This window comes from Olea europaea, chromosome 3 (assembly GCF_002742605.1).
Source record: "Olea europaea var. sylvestris chromosome 3, O_europaea_v1, whole genome shotgun sequence".
Taxonomy (NCBI): domain Eukaryota; kingdom Viridiplantae; phylum Streptophyta; class Magnoliopsida; order Lamiales; family Oleaceae; genus Olea; species Olea europaea.
In genome coordinates this window covers 3951915-3973547 of record NC_036239.1, presented here as the reverse complement: position 1 = coordinate 3973547, position 21633 = coordinate 3951915, and the positions used below count along the sequence as shown (strand labels likewise).

Genomic DNA, 21633 nt, shown 5'->3' with positions numbered 1-21633 from the left:
TAACCTTCTCACATTTGAGATGTAAAATTAGTAATCAAACTACTAACATCAAGTTTTTCCAACATATTTTTTTCAATAGAAATCATAGTTAATCCATTCAATCGCACTTGTTAGATGGATAATCGAAGATAAGACTTAATCAATTTCAACTTTGAAAAACTTCTTTCAGCAGAGGCAACTATGACATGAATGGTCAATAATACTCTATAAGCAATCCAGGCATTTGCAAAACAATAGTTCATTCCTTTAATGTAATCCAATACATCAATTGCTCCAAATATGTCTTCAGATATCGCTAAATAATTCTATGCCATCAATATCAGAAATCGTATTATTCTTTAAGTAATTTTCAAGTTTAATGCAAGAACACTTCAAAACATCATCATCAATAAATTTAAGTCTTTTCAAATCAAATAAAAATCCAAAAATATCAGAAATTGCTCAAATCTATTTTCAAGTGATGACAGAGCTTGATCCACTATATATAAGAAATAATTGATCTTAAAAGATTTTTCAGCTGTTTGTGTTATCTATTCAGAAGAAGTCTCATCAAACTACTTTTTTCTATGTATAACCCGTTTTTCACGAAATATCGGTTCAATTTCTAATTCACTTGCAATCTTTTTAGCATCTACCATGGCCGATTCAAAACCAAATTCTCTATAACCTTTGAAAAATGAAATGAGGCCTTTTAAATGGTCTATAGCAACATCAATATGCATGTCTTCAGTTTGCAAATGTTTGGTTACTTTGTTAATATTATTCAACACTTCATACCAAATAATCATCCCAAGTAAGAATTCAAAATTGTCAATTTCATATGTTGCCAAACACTCCACCTCACTTTTTGTCTTAGAATCATCAATATTTGCTAATTGAAGTAATGCTTTTTTTATCTGCAAAGCTTGAAATCTTATCGCTCTAACACTTTCAATATGACTTTCCCACCGAGTTTGTGACAAGGGCTTAAGGGTAAGACCAGTTACATTCTCTTTGAAAATTTTCCACCGTTTAGTAGATGAAGAAAATAAAGTGTATATATGTTGCACCACCCCAAAGAAAGATTTAGCTTTTGAATAACAAGTGGCCATATCACAAAGTGCCAGATTAAGACTATGACATCCACAAGGACTGTAGAATGCTCTAGGATTTAGTTGTAATAATTTACTTTGAACTCCTTTATGTTGTCTTTTCATGTTAGCACTATTATCATAGCCTTGACCCCTTATATTATCAATATCAAGTTCTAAATTATTCAAAGCATCCACCAGTTCATCAAAAAATCCCTTACCCGATGTATCATCCACCAATAAAAACCCTAAAAAGAATTCTTCAACCTTCACCGGACTTGCCGAAATATCTACACACCTCAATAGTATAGACATTTGTTCTTCGTGACTTGTATCTGGAGTGCAATAAAAAATAACAGAAAAGTATTTAGAAGTTTTGAGTTTCTCAATGATTATTATTTTTATTTCGCCCGCTAGCATAAGTATCAACTCATTCTGAATTTTGTGTCCTAGATAATGATAATAAATCTCTCTATTTTTGATTCAACGAACATGCTCTTGCATTACAAGATCGAACTCAGCAATCATTTGAATCGTGCTTAAGAAGATACCATTATTTTCTTGATATATCTTCTCATTATCTCCACGAAATGCTAAATCAGCAAGAGTTTTCACCACAGATATTATTCTCAGTAATACTTGTCTCCAATATTCTCTATCTCTATTGATTTGTTCTTGCACACTTTTATCAATTGTTTGACTCTTTTCGTATCTTATTTCCATTTCTATCTATTTACTCATGTTATTGATGTGGTCACAACTTACTTCATGCATTTTAAGCTTTTCACCAATATTTTTCCAATCATTTACTCCATCATGTGCCAATTGAGTTCTGATCCCATCATTCTTAAATAGCTTACAACAAAAGCAAAATACTTTATCCAAACTTTTTGAATATATCAACCATTTTCTATCATACTTTTCTCCATTAGGTAATCTTCGAACGTAATGTATGGATGAAAAGTGTTGATTTGCTCTATCTTTCGGAAAAATCATATCATTTTCTCTTACAGGACCTTTCAATACAATTAAATCTTTTAAATTCGTATTCGTATTTCCTCAATTTGCTGGATCAATAAGGTCGAGAGAAAATGGTTCATTATCTTTGTTAGTAGACACCTCTTCATTCATCACACAATGTATTTCCTCAATTGTATTATTTTTGTTATCATTCTCGTTAAACACTTCTTCAGTAACTACATCTTGTTCATTTACTACTACCAAAAAACTTATCGAGTGCCCCATCTTGAGATTTAATCAACTTTTCAATCTTTTCCTTTCATTTTCTTTTGGCACATCCAGATTCAAATTTTCTTGTAGACATAATAATAAGCAGAGAGTGATAAAACCTGATTGATAAGTCCCCAAAATGAAAGGGTTCTGAAATTGGTGATAGTGGTGGTCGCAGTGGTGCTTGAAGTAGACAACGCGACTGTTCCAAGTTGCGGTTGAAAATGCAGAGTCTGAAAAAGTGGAGCAAAAATGGAGCAAAATAAGAATTCATTACTTGTATAGTTGTATTGAAATAATATCAAGAGAGGGCACTAAAATCCTACTACCGAAAAATCAAAACTTGTATTGAAATAACATCACCACTAATTACTAAAATCCTACTGGCTACTGTCGAAAAAATAAATTAATTACTTCAATTTCAAGAATCAAAAATCAAAATAGACTATAAACATTCGACATATAGGAAAGTTGAAATGGGCACTGCTAAGAGGAAAGAAGAAAAAACCATGGGAAGATGAAGTAGAAAAGGCGGATTAGGGTTCTCAAACGAGGCTTTCGTGACAAAAGAAAAATGAGAGAACCAACAGTAAATTCTCTCAAACCAAAACCATAATCAGTAATCCATAAATCATTTCAAAATGAATCACAGAATCAGTAATGAAATGGCAACAAGAAACTAAAAATGAAAAATCGGTAATCTATAGACCATAATCATTCCAAAATCCAAATAAATAATCGGTAATCCATATTTGATATTCCATAATCATTCCAAATAAATAATCAATAATCCATATTCCATAATCATTCCAAATAAATAATCCCACTAAAAATCCCTAAAAAATTGAATTTACACTCCTCTAAAAATTTAAAATCAATAAAATCACAAATCATATAATGGATGGAGAGAGGACCAACCTGCGGATTTCTCACTTGAAGATCTCACCCAACCTGTGGATTAATTCTGCCTTCTAGATCGGAGTGTCATTTGTGGAGAAGATGAAGAGATGACTGTCGATTGGAATCAGGGCCGACGGAATGGGGACTCATGGAGAAACTGAAAGGTGGTCTGCTTGTTTTCCTCTTTTATGTGCAAAATTCAATTTTTTTTTTTAATGAAGTGGATGGTTTTGGGCTTTTTAGAGGCCCCTAAAATATGAGGCCTAAAGCAATGGCCTCACTTGCCTTGGGCCAGGGCCGACCCTGTATTATGTATATGCATAAGAAAATAGACCCAGAATGCTCCCGTTTCGTTCCCTAGAAATTTGGAAAAAACCAAATCTGTAAACCACCAATTTCTTCCGTCTCCCCCCACCACCATAGCAAGCCCTTGAAACACCACCATGAATGCAACCTGTGTTCACCCATATTAAAGTTTTGAAAACCTTGCTAATTTGAATCTGTAATTGAACACTGTTGGATGTTGAATGTTGTCTATTGGGTATTATTTTTTTAGGCATTGGAAGTCACAATCGGCGGCGTCGGCCTCCGCTGCTCGTCGGTGGGACAACAACAGCAGTGCCGCCGAGAAAACGCAATAGCTTGCTGCTATTTTAACCGCCGGGTGCTGCTGCCTTTATGGAAGCAGCGCCGGCAGGTGCGGCGTCGACGAAATTCGGCGCCACAGAAGAGAAAAAAAATTTGGGCATTTTCTGCAGTTAACACACAGTAGAGGAAATGGGGGCCCTTGTTGTAAATAACTAATCTTCAAGCCCCTATTTACAATTATCAGTTGGAGGTCATATTGTAATTACTTAAATAAAGACCTACCATGCAATTTTAAATATGAAGGACCTAGTTTTCAATTTCAAACAAATTTAAACTTTTAAAAGGTTTGACCTTAAGATTTCAATTTTGACCCAATTAAAAAAAATTATTTAAACTTGACCCAATTAAAATATATATTGAATAAATAATAAAATTAATTGACGACTTTTGTATTATTTCATTAAAATGTTATGTATTACCATTATTTATGCATTAAATTTAATTTTGAAATTTTGTTGCCAATTTTGTCTCTCAATATTAATTACATATGGATTTCTTGTCTTTCATCAATTAATGATTATGATTTGTTGCATAATTTTTGTTCTGTGATTAAATTTTTCATGGGTTTTGAGACGATTCTTGTTTTTCCTACTATGAGAGAAATATTTTGAAATGAAAATGGATAGTAGCTGCCAAAGTGGCACACTTATTATTATTTATTCGATTTTCTTTGCAACAAAATATATGTATATTTTTGCGCAATAATTTTGATTTATTGCATATAATATCTTGCCCAAATGTGTTATTATATGTGGTGTTTTGGAAAATGGCATAAGACAATTAACGGGTTTACCTTGGTTTAGAAATTTCCTTCTGCCCAAAGGTGTTGGTATTTCGAAAGCCAATGTGATTTTGTTAACTAGTTATATGATGTGTTTTAAGAGTACCTTATAACATGTTATATTGTCGGTCCAAAGGTGACTTTATAATGATGCATTTAGGCTCTTACCATAATAAAATTCATATGATTTTGATTTAAATTACGGATTATCTAATTAATAGCCCTTATTAATTAGTTGGATATTTCATCATCCATTTGATTGCATGCATTACGTTTGGATGATATTAAGAGTGATATTTTCTGTTTCCACAGTTTATAATGCTTAATCTTTTTTGAATCAATTGTCTGCTATTGAAACCTTGACTGGGAATAACTATGTGAGATAGAAACGAGACGTAGAAATAGCACTTGGTCTTTTGGGCTTGGATTTTGCAATGAAAAAAAAGACTTGACAAACCCGCAGATAAGAGTACTCTATTATGGGTGTTATCCCAGACAATAAAAATGTCAAAGGTTTTATGGATGCCATAGAAGATAAATTTATTGAGTCTGATAAAGTCTAAATTGGAGATCTGATGGATAAATTGATGAATATGAGATGTGATGGTATAAGTAGTGCTAGACAGCACGTTATGAAGATGATAAATATATCATCTGAGCTAAAGACTCTTAAAATTTTCTTGGCCTTAGTTTGTTTTGAGTCTTCCTTTGTAGATGTGCTTTTGAATTCTTGGTGGTTAGACTCTGGACTAATATTTATATTACGAATTCCTTGCAAGGGTTCACAAGTAAACGGAGGCCAATTGAGAATGAAGTGAGCTTGAGCGTTGAAAATGGAGTTCAAGTGAAGGTTGAATCATAGGATAGTAAAGTAGTCTTTGGAGTCCGGTTTTACCATTGTTTTGGAAAATATAATTTTTGTATCGCAAATGAGACGATATTTAATTTCTTAATCGAAACTTGATGCTTGTGATTTTACCTTCAACTTTGGTAATGGAAATGTTGAGTTAATTTATGGTTCTCATTTGATTAGGAATTGACTTTTATGTGATGGTTTATATAAATTCTCTTCAGCTCCTTTTGATGAAATCTCGTGTGTTACCAATGTATAATAAAAAAGGCTTTAATCTGTGAATCGTCATTATGTTGTGGCACAAGTGATTAGGTCACATTTTGATGGATAGAATGGAAAGATTAGTAAAAGTTGAGATACTTCACCGTTTAGACTTCTCTAAGTTTGACACTTGTGTGGATTGTAAAAAAGGAAAATTAACTAAGTGTACAAGGAAAGTTTGAACTAGGAGTAATAATATTTTGGACTTGATACATATTGATGTTAGTGGACATTTGCCTTCCACCATATATGGGATCAAATATTTCATAATCTTTATCCATGATTTCTCATGATATGGATGTGTTTACCTGATTAATGATTAATTCCATGCAATTGAGAAATTCAAGATTTTCAAAATGAAAGTAGAGAAATAATGTGAAGAAAGGTATCAAAGTTGTAAGATTTGATCGTGGTGGTGAATACCATGAATAAAAAAAATAAAATAAAATATGATGAGTCTGGTCGAAACATGGGTGATTTTGCAAAGTTTTTACAAGAATGTGGAATAGTACCCCAACACACCACGTCAGGACATTTGAGTAGAATGGTGTTTTTGAAAGACGTAATCGAACTCTGAAAGATATGGTTAGAAGTATGATTAGTAGAACAAATTTGCCTGAATATTTGTGGGGTGAAGCTTTGAAAACTGCTATGTATATTTTGAATAGAGTTCTAAGCAAAGCTGTTATAAAGACACCTTTTGAATTATGGACAGGACGTAAACCAAGTTTGGCTCACTTTAAAGTTTGGGGATGTTCAGCTGAGGTTATGATTTATAATCCATTTGAAAAGAAATTAGATCCTAAATTAACTCGTGGCTACTTTATTGGGTATCCGGATAGATCTAAGGGATATAAGTTTTACCATCCAAATCGTAGCACTAGAATTGTGGAGTCCATTACTGCTAAGTTTTTGGAGAACAATTTTGGAGATAGTAGGAGTTCTACATTGAGAGAAATTCTTGTTGAACCTAATCAAGTTGTTGTTCCAGTTCCTGTTATACAAAAAAGAGTTGGTTCTCAACCAATTTAAGTTGTTAATGAAGAACCGAGGAACCAGGAGGAACCTCCAATTCCTCAAACAATGATTGAATCAGTTTCTAAGCCACAAGTTATGAAATCACAAAGGGAAAGAAGATCTGCATTGCCCAGTGATTATATTACATATTTATTGGAGAGCGATTTTAATATTGGGCATATTGTTGATCCTGTAACTTATAACCAAACATTGACAAGTACTGAGGCAGATAAATGGATAACTGCCATGAAAGATGAAATGAATTTCATGGAAAGGAATAAAGTTTGGGATCTTGTTGAATTTCCTCCAGATGCTAAAGCTGTAGATAGCAAGTGGATTTTCAAAAGTAAATTAGATTCAAAAGGAAATGTTGAATGAAAGAAAGTAAGATTGGTTGCGAAAGGTTTCACTCAACGAGAGGGCATTGATTATATTGAAACCTTCTCCCCTATTTCATCAAAAAAAAATTCGAATTATCATGGCTCTTGTGGCACACTACAATTTGAAGCTTCATCAAATGGATGTTAAGACAGCATTTTTGAATGAAGATCTTTCTGAAATGGTTTATATGAAACAACCTGAAGGTTTTGTTGTGAAAGGAAAAGAAAACTTGGTGTGTAAGTTAAACAAGTCTTTATATGGTCTCAAGCAAGCATTTCAACAATGGTATCTAAAATTTAACGAGGTTGTGACTTCTCTTGGTTTTATTGAAAATGCTATTGACCAATGTATTTATCTCAAAACTAGTGGGAGAAATTTTATTTTTCTTGTACTGTATGTTGATGACGTTCTGCTTGTCAGCAGTAACTTACGGTTGCTTCATGAGACAAAGAAAATGTTGTCTGCTAATTTTGAATGAAAGATCTTGGAGAAGCTTCCTATGTACTTGGCATTGAAATACATCGTGATAGAAATCGTGGCTTATTGGGACTCTCTCAGAAAGCTTATTTATGACATGTTCTAGAAAGGTTTAATATGTAGAACTGTGCACCTGATGATGTACCTATCATAAAAGGAGATAAGTTTAACAAAACTCAATGTGCAAGGAATGAGCTGAAAATGGTGTCTATGAAGATGATCACATATGCTAGTGCTGTGGGGAGCTTAATGTATGCTCAAGTTTGTAATAGGCCGAATATAGCCTATGCAGTTAGTGTCCTTAGCAGATTTTAGTCTAATCCAGGACAAGAGCATTGGAAAGCAGCTAAGAAAGTTATGAGATATTCGAAGAAAACTGAAAGTTAGATGCTTACATTCCAGCGTACAAATCATCTTGAGGTGGTAGGATACTCAGATTCTGATTTTGCTGGATGTCAAGATGATTTGAAATCAACCTCAGGTTATATTTTTACATTAGCTGGTCGTGTCATTTCTTGAAAAAGCGCTAAATAGACTCTAGTGGCATCTTCTACTATGCAAGCTGAATTTGTGACATGTTATGAGGCTACAGTCCAAGCCGTTTAGTTAAGAAATTTCATCTCTGACTTGAAAGTTATTGATTCCATCTCAAGACCAATCACCATCTATTGTGATAACAGTGCGGCAGTATTCTTTTCAAAGAATAATAAATGTTCTGGTGGGTCAGAACATATTAACATCAAATATTTGGTGGTTAGAAACAGAGTCAAGGAAGGGCAGACGAAAATAGAGCATATCAATACAGAGGCAATGATTGCAGACCCTTTGATTAAGGGACTCGCTCCAAAAGTCTTTAAGATACATGTTATTAATATGGATATTGTGGAAACATTTGATGTTTTTGGTTAGTGAGAGTTATTTATGTAAAGAACTACGTTTTGAGTTTGATCCCTTTACGGGGTACGTAGGCAACCCATATATTTTCGGGTACAGTCCCTTCCGATAATAAAATATTTTTCCCCTATCCATGAACTATTTTGAATATGCATTTGACTTATATCTTTTTATTATAATATTATTGTGATATCGAAATATGACATATAAAGACATAAGATGAGTCTCTTTTAGATACAAGTGACTTCATTTTGATCCAAAACATTATGAGGACCGATATGAATTAACACAGTTTTTTATCACATTTGGTGCTAAGGTCATACCACATACTACCACATTGGTTGGAGGATGGGGATCCATGTTGATAAAGATGTTGATATTTGTAGCTTTGCAATGGTCTTACATCGCTTAATTGGTGTAATGACTTCCATGTTTGGTGTTAATATTCTTGTTGAACCGGATCATGTTATGTAAGGTGTCATCATTGGAGCTATACTATTGAGGCCATCTATGTAGTCTGACCCGGTGTTAAAACTTTGTTATAACAATCAAATGTTTGCCCAAGTGGGAGAATGTTGGAATATTTCTAATATGGGCTTCATATTTGATTATTTATTTTACAGGTTAGATGTATGACTAATAATGATATTTGTGTTTGAGCCAAATTTATTTAATGATCAATTGGGTTTTTTACATCTTACGGGTTGTAATTAATATGATGTGATAATTTTATGTGGGCCGGAAATAAATTTAATTAGAATTCTAGTCATAATGGGACGGCTCAATTATTTCCTATATAAAGGCTAGATCCCCTCTCCTCTCCATTATTATTATTGCTTGCCCCATTGATAGCCAATATTTTGTGAGGAGCAAGGAGGGGGAGATCTTGACTACTATTACAACTACTATTCATATCAACAATGACTTCCGCAGGTATGAATTCGTTTTATTAATTTATTATTTGGTGATTCTTGATTCTTAACATGATTGAAAATAAATATTAACATATATTTCTTTTCCTGCAACAATAGGTCTTCAATAAATTAACAAAAGTCAATAAGATATGATTAAAGATGTCAATGTGTATATGCACATGCATATATATGGACATAAATATGTAGTATTATCTTTAATATGTTTAGCAAATAAGTTCAAATCGTCAATTTTGTATAATAACATAATTTTATTAAGTATCTTTTTCATTTCCATTATTGTTTCGCGCAGGTAGTCGCTAATAATTAAAAAGGGATCAGACGATTGTGTAAGGAACAAACCTCTTGAGGCGAAGTCTCAAAAAGGGCTGTTTTATTGGTGACGATTTACAATTGGAAATAAACAGAGTGCCTCCAAGGGGCGCAAGCACACGAGTACTAAAAGAAGTGTTTAAATCTAAGCTAAAAAATTAAAATTACATATTCTCTATTTGAAAGTGTTTGATTCGGGGTATTTTTCTCTATGTCTTCTCTTCCTTTTATATTCCCTTGATTATTTCTTAGTGGCAAACCGCTTGGAAACTATTTGATTGCTGTATAACTACCCACTTTCTTTATGGTAGCTAACTTGTCGTGGAACTGCCGTCTCTAACTGTTGTCATTACTCTTTGTCGTTCAACCGCCTTCAACTGGGCTCCTTGAATCGTGGAATGTGATAAGATCACTCAATAACTGCTTCAACAACTGCTATTCTAGATAACCATAATGTTTTATGCCTGTTAAGATCTTGGGCGATTCGAAAGTTTGGGCGAGAACGGGGTCATCGCTTTGGGCGACCGTAAGGTACTCCATTCGCTTAGATTCTGGGCGTCTTGCAAGTTTGGGTGATGATGTTACCGTGTTTGTGGGATTCCATCGCATTCCTCAATAATCTTGTTTGGACCTTTATCCTGGACTCCTCAATTGGGCTTCACTCTTTGGGCTATTTGGTTTGGGCTGCACTTTTAGTGTGTCAACAATTATATAAGAGGTATAAATTAGAATATATTTTATTGTATACAGAAGGCGCGCAATGTAAGTGCAAAAGCCAATTAAAATAAAAAATAAGTCAAAAAATAATATTTTACTGTAAATTCGACTATGAAGATCAATTAAACATGTTGAATTACTTGAACATGCGTAATCACGAGCGACATAAACAGGAGAAGTAGCGAAGGAGAATGCTGAATTCGTCGCTGCAATGTAATACAAAAAACAATTGTGTGGATGCCATCAACTCCACCTTCAGTTTCGAGTCAAGTCCTTGCGAAGTGAAAGTAATGGTTGCTTTGCTTTGTCATTGTGGTTTGAATGCCAAACTGTCTCTTTTTCCTTCCCTTAACTCATTCCATTATTTTACATTTATTTTTTTTAGTTTTATCATTTTTCTTTTCTCCTCCCTTTCAATTTGGTCAAGAAGGGAATAATATAGTTAATGCCGCCATTGAAGTAATTTGCACTTATACCCTTTAGTATTATTCATTCTTGGCACTCAAAACTTATTCCACAATTTAATAAATAAATCTCCCTATGTGATGAAAAGCGGGGAAACGAGAAAAAAGCAGTCAACACATGAACTCAAATTCATTGATTTTGCAAAATTCTGAGAATAGGTTGAAGAATTTTGAGAATACTATTTTCTATGAATTTTATGAACAAAGTATTGATAATTAGAAACTTTAATTTAATACCACCGATAACAATAAAATCACAGTATGGAAATAGATATCTAAGAACGCACAAAATTTATACAGGCTCACTTTAATGTGAGATTTTGTCGTTGCACTATTGTTGTAAAGCACCATGACGAAAAGAAGTTTACAAGAGAAAACTCGTAAACCAAATTTTCTCTAACCTCTTTAATTTTTTAATGAATTTTTTGTCCACCGCACCCTCCCGGGATGGGGGCTTCCTACCCCACAAGTAGGGACTCTGCTCATAGACAATAATTAGACTTCACAACTTAACACAAAAAAAAAGAACCCAGGGACGACACCATAAACTAACCAATAATACTCTAACATAATTGAACCATAAAATAAATAGAATAAATTCAATTGAATGAACAAGTTTTGGAGTGTTAATCATCTTATACTACATCACATTACCTTTCTACTTGGAATAATTGTCCAAACTCTTACTGTATATTTGAATGTTGTTTTCAATGTATATTTGGTAAAGCTTAAAATGTATGATTTAAAACTTAGCTTTCTAAGTGTTGTAAATACATTATAATTAACTATTTGTAATATGGTATCAGACGGGAATGACCTTTCTTTTTCTTTTCTCTGCAACGATAACAATGTGATCCTGCTGCAAAATAATTAAAAAAAAAAAGAAATTATTTTCAAAGAATCTTTTATTGCAAGAGTAGATCATAACTTATTCTCGAGATTAAATTGGTGCAACGGTTTAGTATTAAGCGCAAATTGAATCCAATTCCCTCAGTAAAGTATCATCTATGGTTTTCTCTGGTGAATGGTTGAGGAGCTTCTTTTATAGGTTTAGGACTATGAGGCCTTGTCAAGTTTGTAATTACTTGTGCATTGTTCTACACTTATTATTATTGGGCTATGAGATCCAAATTAAAATATCTAACTGATATGGAATTTCAACTTTAATACGTCCCTGCAAGATGGAAACTTATTAAGCAAACCAGTCTTGAATTTTGAAGACTTATTAATTGAACTTTGGACAGATCGAATTACATGTTTGAACATAGCGAACTTTGACACCATAAATTATCCATTACGATGCACCAATTTAGATAATAGTATATTAAAAATGTCAAAAAATACGTATTCGTAGTTCTATATGAAATTTATAAATTCATTGTTAACAGAACGAGTGGATTGAAGAACAGTTGGACCGAAAAGGGAAAGACCAAAAGACATTAAATTGCAGATTTGGTATTCGAACTCCAATTTAGACCTATAATACATTTTCGAAAAGAGAACGTGATATATGATAGATTTTAGTCATTTGAGTTCGTTTAGGACTCAAAAATTGCTTTTTAAGTTTTAGTGTTATTTTTATCATTTAGTTTATTTCAAAATCTTTTCAATTTTAGTGCTTTTAAACTAGATTTTCATGTAAATCTTTATAAATAATGGGTTACTTCTTCGTTTTTAGGCAGTTCATGAATAATAAAACATCTTGAGTTTATTTTTCATTCTTTGATGGATTCCAAATTTGTGTTCTTAAAATTTTCGTTTGAATTCCTTATTTCGTGCTACGTCAGTTCTCTCCTAAACTAAAATTGAGAACTTAAAAAAGTTAAATGAGCATCAATACTTAGCCTATGTTAAGTAACTGTGGCATGTAGCATGGCACACCAATTAGTTAGTGAATACTCCAAGAATGTAGAAAGTCATATCACGAATAATCTTGTATGCTTTTCAATTACTTGTAAGGTTAACATTATGAGTATTTTCAAAGTAATTTATTGTCTTCGTATAAAGACTGATTTCTTATCTTTTAGTATAAAATAATTGTTATATTGTATGTAATTTTTTAGTGCATGAATTATAATTTAAGCAGATGAACACACTTTTATCCTCACTTTCTATGGACGCGCAACTCATTTCCCATATTCTATCTACATATTAAGTCTTAAATTTTAATTTAGGCACTCCTAACAAACACCTAAATAGTTCCTTAGCCAAATCTAACTCTAAGCAACTATATGTTAGAATTGAATGAAAAATATTGAATAGAAGTAATGAAAAATATTGAATAAAAGTCTCTTCATATGTTGTAATATAAGTAATTCAAGTCCCTTCATGTTTTTAACTCCTTTATCAATAAATGGTTTAACGGTTTAACTCCTTGATTAATGAGCTAGCTTTTCTTCCATTGGTATAAAAGGAGTCTTTCTAGGTTGGAAAATTACAAGTGAAATGCAAGCTTCTTCCTCTAAACAACAATATTCTTTTTCTCACTTTCAAGTTGTTCCTTGTGCTTATAATTTCTTTGTGAGATAGAGTATATCACAGCTAGTTCGCAGGCGGATAACGTAGTGTAGCGTGAACCGACAATCGATTGTATCCTTGGAATCGAACACCGATCAAAACCTCTTGCACTCCGGTGAGACGGCGAATTCGATTCAAGGAAACTGTGAATACACAGACCTTCGGTTTGATTTGATTCTCTAATATTTACATACACTATATGACATAATAGGTTTGGTGAACAAATAAAATATATCATGCATTGAACCTATATATAAAACACACTAAAATATGATCGTGAAGAAGTAAGGAACAAGGTCATTCACATATTTGGTGAAACCTAAACATAAATGTCAAATTTTTTCTTGTTTTGTGAACCTTAAAATAAAGAAAAAATGATGCAATGTTACATTTCAACGGTCTTCTCGAATCCACGCAATAGAATCACAAGTTTCGTCCCATGAAATTCAAAATTTTCTCCGTTGATTTGTTATCAGTTAATTAACTAAACTTTTTCCTACTTTTAACCACACATTTTCAAAAAAATCACTATTACAAAACTTATTTCCCCATAAAACTCTTTAATAGTTATTGAACAAGGGCATATGCTTCATCAATCTTATCAAAATCTACTAAAAATGTGAGTTTTAACTAAACCAATTAGGGGCTTAGGATTTTCTGCTCTTTACACAAGTTAAAGCATTCTGGAACACTAAGCCCTTGTTAGATTTGTATAAAAAAAATTAGACTTTAGTATATTTTAATAAAATTTGGTGAAACATATGATTGAAAAACTGATAAAAGTTGTAGTATCCATAAAATGCGGGTTTGAGAATGAGTTTTAAAAAATGATATCCAAATAGGGGCTAAATATAGACATTCAAGAATTCATTTTTCTTTTTTGTCTTAGACATTTACATATTAATGTCTATGTACATGCATGTAATTCTGTGCGGTAGCTTGTGATTTGTATTACAGCGAAAACATGAGTTTTGCGCACTAAACTTATGAGATGAAGAATGATAGGCTTATTGCATGTTTGCTTCATGGAAGAAGCTAATAGGGTTTGCTTTACTGCGTGGCTTTTAAGACTTCATTTTGTGTTTAAAAACCCTTCCCGATAACAAAAAATAGGATTTATTCCAATTTTCAAGAAAAAAGATGAGTGCAAAAGTCTCTTGTGATAACGTCAGTGTTGGAGGAGGGGCTGCGGTGGTGCCGAAGGTTGCCACGGAGATAGTAGTGGGCCATGTGGAGCATGCAAGTTCTTGAGGAAGAAGTGTGTGCCTAGGTGAAGGGCCATACCTATGTTTCGCATGAGTACTTATGACGAGCTTTAGAATTTAAGTACCAAAATCATAGCAAGTAATCAGTTTTTTTTTTAATCAATAAGGGTCCGTTTGATTGCAAAGATGGAATTGAATTGAATTGAAAACGAATTTCATGGAATTGAATTGTTTAGAAATTATTTTCCCGAGAATTGTAAATTATTGTGTTTGTTGGGATAATTTTCCATGTGGAAAATATTGAAATAAAAGTGTTTTTTGATCTCCGTTTGACTTTGTTTTACATGAAAATTGTCAATTAAATGGATGATTTTACTGGTATTGGAGATGAAATCATCTATCTTTTGATCTTCGTTTGGCTTTGTTTTACATGAAAATTGTTATTTAAAGGGAAATATTTTTTTACAATAATTTTTAGAATTTGTTTTTATTGCCAACCAAAAATAAAAAATAAAAAAAATCGAAAAAAATAAAAAAGCGCTACAGTAATTGAGAATTAGAATTCTCACCAAAATGGTGAGAATTGGAATTCAAGGAAAACATGGAAATTAGCTTAGGTAGCAAAAAATGTGGAATTCGAATTTTAGGGAAAATTTTGCCAATCAAATAACAAAAAATTGAAAAGATAGAATTTGATTTCCATTTTTCATGAAATTGGGGTGCAATCAAATATAGCCTAAGAGTTTTATAAAACGGAATATGTTAACTTAAAATCAACAAATAAACCAATTGGTAATACCATATTCATGAATCCGTTATAAGTCATAATTCATAAACCAAAGGCAGGCTACTGTCCACAATCAAAGAATCAAAAGCTACTGTAAACTAATCTTAATCCCTCATAAACCAATGGCAAATTCATAAATCATAAGTCAATAAGACAATAACATAATTAACTAATAATCAATTACATATATGAATTACAATTAATTTATACATACACATATACAGTCGGTTAGAGACAGAGAGACAGTGCACAGATTCATAGAATATTATAATTATATGCAATCAAAGAAAGAGGATTATTACTTGCCGATTTCACTTGTATATCCAAAAAGTGAAAAAAATTTGGTGAACTGAAGATTGATGAGAGATTGAGAATAAGGAAAACCAATGGAAACCCAAGATCTAAAACCCTCAATTTTAATTCAAAATATGTAATGGAGGACTGGGAAAAGTTCAATTGATTTAAAAAATTGTGGATGACCTGTGAGATTTTAATTGGTTTGGTAAAGGACTAAGAATATGTAGGGCTTCTGAGACTTTTATTTTGGGCTTATGAGTAATTTAATTTAGGTTGTTAAGAAGTGGCTTTAAAAAAAAATGTAGCATAATTTTTTTTGACTACCTCAAGAGTCAGGCCTCTCAAGTCCGGCTCTACCTGTGTGCATATTTGCACCTTACTTTGATCAAGATCAAGGTGCAGCTTATTTTGTAGCCATGCACAAGATATTTGGATCCAGAAATATGTCAAAGCTCCTCCACCACATTCCAGTGCAAAGGAGGCTTGAACGCGATAGTGAACATTTGTTACGAGGCTCGAGCTCGCTTTAAAGACTCGTCTACAGTTGTATTTCACTCATTATTTGCTTTCAACAACAGGTAATTGATTAAAATTAGCAATGATTTTAAGCTATTCATCGTCTTGGAAACTATTAGTAAATAGACACACACAGTGTTTGTACTTGGAACGAATAACTTACTCTTATGATTATATTCTTTATGATCTATCTCATCGTACTTGGTAAACTAAAAACAATACCCGTTCATCCGTTACAAATTTCTCTCTCTTCTTTTATTCTTTTGCTAGTGACATTGTGAATTTTCGTTTGTTTCAATCATTAAAATTTCCTTATATCATAGCCAACAATTGAGATTTACTTCTCAATTTCTTCAAAAATAACTGAGTATATTTTTGTGGGATTTGCTGCGTAATTATTTGGGACTTTTTTCAAATTCCAATTATGACCCACTTCAAATTTGGAGCTTTTGTTTCGAGGTTGCTCCCAGTAATAGAAATTGCAAATGAAAGATTTCTCCAAAAAAAGGACTTTTCACAATAAAAATATTTGTTGCTAAACGTGAAATTTTTAGAAGTGTTAGATAGATGGGAGTGAATTGGGATCTATTTTGTTTTCCGATTGATGTTTGACTAAGGTGTCATTGAGTATGTTAGAAGCGCACACGCACACAAAAACATATATATAACAATCATGATACATGTACATCAAATTTGACATCACGTGAATTGAATGATTTTATACATTGATTTTAAAAACACTTTTTCAATCAATGGTCAGATTTTCTACGAATTAAAAATATTCATTTAACCTCACCTTTTCTTCTTTTGTGCATTTTGTACTTTTTAGGGCTTTAAAGAAATTTCCTATTAATTCCTACATGGAACAACGATATTCATAATTGTTGCATTTTCTTTTCACAATATATATCCAAATATAACGGTTTGTTATCCGACATAGATAGCATCATGTAATGTCTTAAAGATGTCACATAAATTTTTAATTTGTAAGTTATGTATAGGCATGCTTACGGAGAAATTTTACGAGTTAAATGTTTGATTAACCACTGAATTTTGATACATTTCATGGTTTACTCACTGATCTTTGAAACTTATTTCACTGGCCAATCAACTTTACTCCGTCCAACTCCATTGGCCATCGGATGAAAACTGTCAATAACCTTGCTTATGTGGTTGACGATATAATGACGTGGCACGTTAAATTGGTAATAAGTAGCGGTGTCAACACCATATAAGCAATGCCAAACACGACTTTACAATTTAATTGTATAACATGCTTTTCCTTTCCTTTCATTTCATTACTCTCTCGGTCTCTCCCCTCCTATTTACAATTGGAACGAAATCCCCGAAAATTGAGGCTAATCCCCTAATCGAAGAATTTTGCATACAATTGAAGGATTTTTTTCGAATCAGTTGGACCGAGTGAGGTTTGTCCATGAAGGGACCTCTTGAAGGTAAGTCAACAACAATTTCTTACACTAATTTTATGGAGAAAATCACCCAAATAGTCATTGAACTTTGTAAAAGATTTTCACGGAGTCATTGAACTTTAAAAATCATCAAATTCATCATTGAACTTTGCAAAAGATTTCCGTGAGGTTACTAAATTTTAAAAATCACATAATTTATCACTGAACTTTGCAAAAGGTTCAGTGACCATGTGAAAATCTTTTGCAAAGTTCAGTGATGAATGGGATAATTTTTAAAGTTTAGTGGCCCCGTAGAAACATTTTGCAAAGTTTAATGATGAATTGGGTGATTTTTAAAGTTTAATGACCTCGTGGAAATTCTTTGCAAAGTTCAATGACTATTTGGGTAATTGACTCCTAATTTTATTCGTCGAGATCTTCTCTATTCCGGTAGTGGAAGTGACGAAAAACATATATTAACTTATGATTTGTTATGAAGCTGAAATTTCTGATAAAAATTAGAGATAGGGCTCAGGAACTAGGCGAAACTGATTGGCGTGTAATATTCCCTGTGGCATTGTTATAGTAAAATTTTCATTTTGTTTATGGTTTTGTAATTTTTTAAATCATATGCGAGATGTTGAAGCTGCCAGAATGCTGAGTTTCTTTATGTCACATTTAAGATATTTAAGACCCCCATTTCTCTCTTGCTTTTATTCATAATTCCGTAACATTTTGAATTAAAATAATGTTAAGCATTTTCACTGCAGTATGTAAGCATTTGCATCAGTTGCTGTGTTGATAATAATCTTTTCTTAGCTTTGTAAGTAGAATTTTTTAGTTGGTTATGATTTCATGTTGATTCTGAGAACGATTTGGAAGATGAAGATGACTCATTATATAATAAAAATCTGACCAATGGTATCAAAATGGGGTTGGACAGTGAACGACAATTGGATAACGACATGAAAGTAGATGACTTCGAATATCCCTTGAAAGAGGGGTTATTGTCAGTGTGTTCATTAGATGACGAGTGTGCATATCGATTTCTTGAATTTTGTGCCGTGTCCAATATGAGTAATCCATAGTTTGAGGTAGGATAGATATTTAGCTCTGCAGCTGAGTTCGGAGAGGCGGTCAAAAATTACGGTGTAGTGAATGGGTGGATAGATATTGTGTTCATTGCTAACATTGTGGTTGATTAATAAATGTGATGGCTTTGATGTCCGATTGTAAGAATGTTTTTGGAATTCATTTCCATGTGTAGGGTAAGATGGTTACCATTAGAGGAAAGGGTGCATGTTCAGCAACACACCGGACAATTCGTTCCACTTCATGCCTACACCCTCGGTTACTCAAGAATTTGCAATGGATTGTGTTACACTCGGTCTAGCAATCATGATAACTAATCGTGATCATGAAGCAGCAAGAAATGTGCCGACCGTTGAAGTTGACTTCGAAGAAATGGTTGATAGCTTACAAGATATGGATGAAGCTGAAAGATCGAAGCTCAAAGCAACCAGGGCACGCACCAGAAGAGCTGCAAACACGGCCAGAGCTACATTGAGACGCGAAACCAGTACACTAGGAAGCTGATGACTGGAACGTGGGTTTTTCTTGTACATTTTGCTTATATTTTTAGTATACAGTATTAACTGGTAACATGTATCATATTAACTGGTAGCTTTTTCAGCAGATTATGTGCACTTTTGCCAACTAATTCCATATGAAGGTAATAGTTTTTCCCACTTTTCAATAGCAGACAATCAGCATGGTTGAAGAGAGATTTTATTAGCCCCAGCTCAAAAGAGACGTTGGTCGTTTTGTTCAACGTTGCCCAATATGTCAGAAAGCTAAGGGACAAACTCAAAATATTGGCCTTTATACCCCTTTGCCTGTTCCAGATATAATACGGCAAGATCTTACAATGGAATTTGTTCTCGGTCTCCCACGAACTCAACGGGGAGTTAATTTTGTTTTGGTAGTAATTAATCGATTTTCAAAAATAGCTCACTTCATTTCTTGTAAGAAAACTGCAGATACTTCTTACGTGGCTAATTTATTTTTTCATGAGATCGTTCGCCTACATGGCATTCCTCGTTCTATAACTTCTGATAGAGATGTAAAGTTTCTAATTCGCTTTTGGAGTACATTGTGAAAAATATTTGACACTTCTTTGAAGTTTTGTAGCATAAGTCATCCGTAGACAAATGATCAAACAGAAGTGGCTAATTGAATTCTTGGCAATATGATTTGAGTAGTTAGTGGAGATAAACTAAAACAGTGGGCTGCTGTCCTTCCACAAATTGAGTTTGCTTTTAATAGTATGCCTAATTGATCCACTAAGAATACTCATTTTGAAGTTGTTTACACTAATGTTCCAAGGCATATGGTAGATTTGATTCGACTTCCTAATGTAAATTCTAATGCAGAAGAGTTTGCTAAACGTATTTAAAGAATTCATCATGAGGTAAAACCAAATCTAGAAGATGCTAATATTTGTTACAAGGCTGCTGCCGACCAACGTAGGCACCTTAAGCTATTCAAAGAAGGTGGTTTAATGATGGTCCATCTCGAAAAAAATCATTTTCCTGTTGGTACTTATAATAAGCTTAAAGATAAGAAGATTGGTCATTTTCGCATTCTTCAAAAGATAGACGATAATGCTTCTAAAGTTGATCTTCCAGCGAATATGAACATTTCCAATACTTTTAATGTTGTCGAAATCTACGAATACTTTCCTTTAGATGAATTTTCCTTGCAAACACAAAACTCGAGGACAAGTCTTCCTTCAAGTGGAGGAAATTGATATAGTACATCGCAATATGTTTTATCTCTTTAGAAGTTTATTTTCTATTTAGGTATCTTGTAATAGGACTTTTATATTTTATTAGAATTATAGCTTCTTTATAGAAGTTTTAATTAGATTAGAATTTTATTAGTTTTCTAGTTTCCTTATTTCAATTTTCTAATACTACTAAGAATAGGAGATAATTTGCCTATAAATACAGGAGTATTATACACATTTCAACAACAATCAATTATTATTCAATATATATATGATTGTTCAAATATCGTTTTATTTATTACTTAATTCTTATTATAAAAATTTCATTATGCTTCTGCACCAATCTCTATTACAACACAAGATAAAGCACCCTATATTTTTAGTTTTCTTCTCCACCTCCATACATTTCAAGAACGTCAACCCACATTCTGGACATCGTTGCTTTGATGGGCAATCCGACAAATAGTGTTCAGGCTTCCCATAGCTATGACAAATGCCTTGTTCTTTACTGTCATTCTAAATGATTTCAGAATCCACATAGTTCATTAAACACAATATAATCCATTGGTTTATCTCTAACTAAAATTGATATCCTGTTATCAAATAGATAATCCAATTTTCAGAAAAATTTTAAGCAATCTTGCCATAGATGGTAATTGTTAACGGAATTGTTAAATATGAAAAAACCCAAATTCTGGAGACAGATTTGCATCGAGGAACTTCATTAATAAAATTAGATAAAGTAGATAAGCTAAAATTTGACGTATGGATATGCCAGACAACAATAGATAGGGCTTGTCATGCTCAAAATAAGGATTTTCATAAAAGGAATTTCTAAGCTCTTTGCCATGCCTTTTGGCATCCACTTGATTAAATGGAGAAACGAAATCTACGATCGAAAACTTAGTAGCGTCTTCTTCCTTTAGTTCTGGCGATGGTAGGCGGGTTGAACTCCTAGCGTGATGATGAGTGCTCTACACTCATGATATTTATGCCACCTAATTTGTTATTTTACTACTTTTGAGAGTGTTTTAGAATGTTTTAATATGTGTTTTGATATTGTGATGTAGATTGATGAAATTGGAGGAATTAAGCAAAAGTTGGCAAAATTGGAGAGAATGAGACAAATTGTAAAAGATTCAAAGTTCGGGGACTAAAATGTAAATAATCCAAACTT

The 21633-nt window shown here is 32.8% G+C and overlaps 1 protein-coding gene across 1 annotated transcript; it reads right to left on the bottom strand.

The window, feature by feature from the left end:
- Positions 1–110: 110 nt before the first annotated feature.
- Positions 111–1793, bottom strand: LOC111377183 (zinc finger MYM-type protein 1-like). Its single transcript, XM_023000246.1, has 3 exons — positions 1622–1793; positions 576–1405; positions 111–305 (listed from the first exon to the last, which is right to left on the bottom strand). The coding sequence occupies exons 1-3, from the start codon at positions 1791–1793 to the stop codon at positions 111–113; spliced, it is 1197 nt and encodes a 398-aa protein (XP_022856014.1).
- Positions 1794–21633: the final 19840 nt, after the last annotated feature.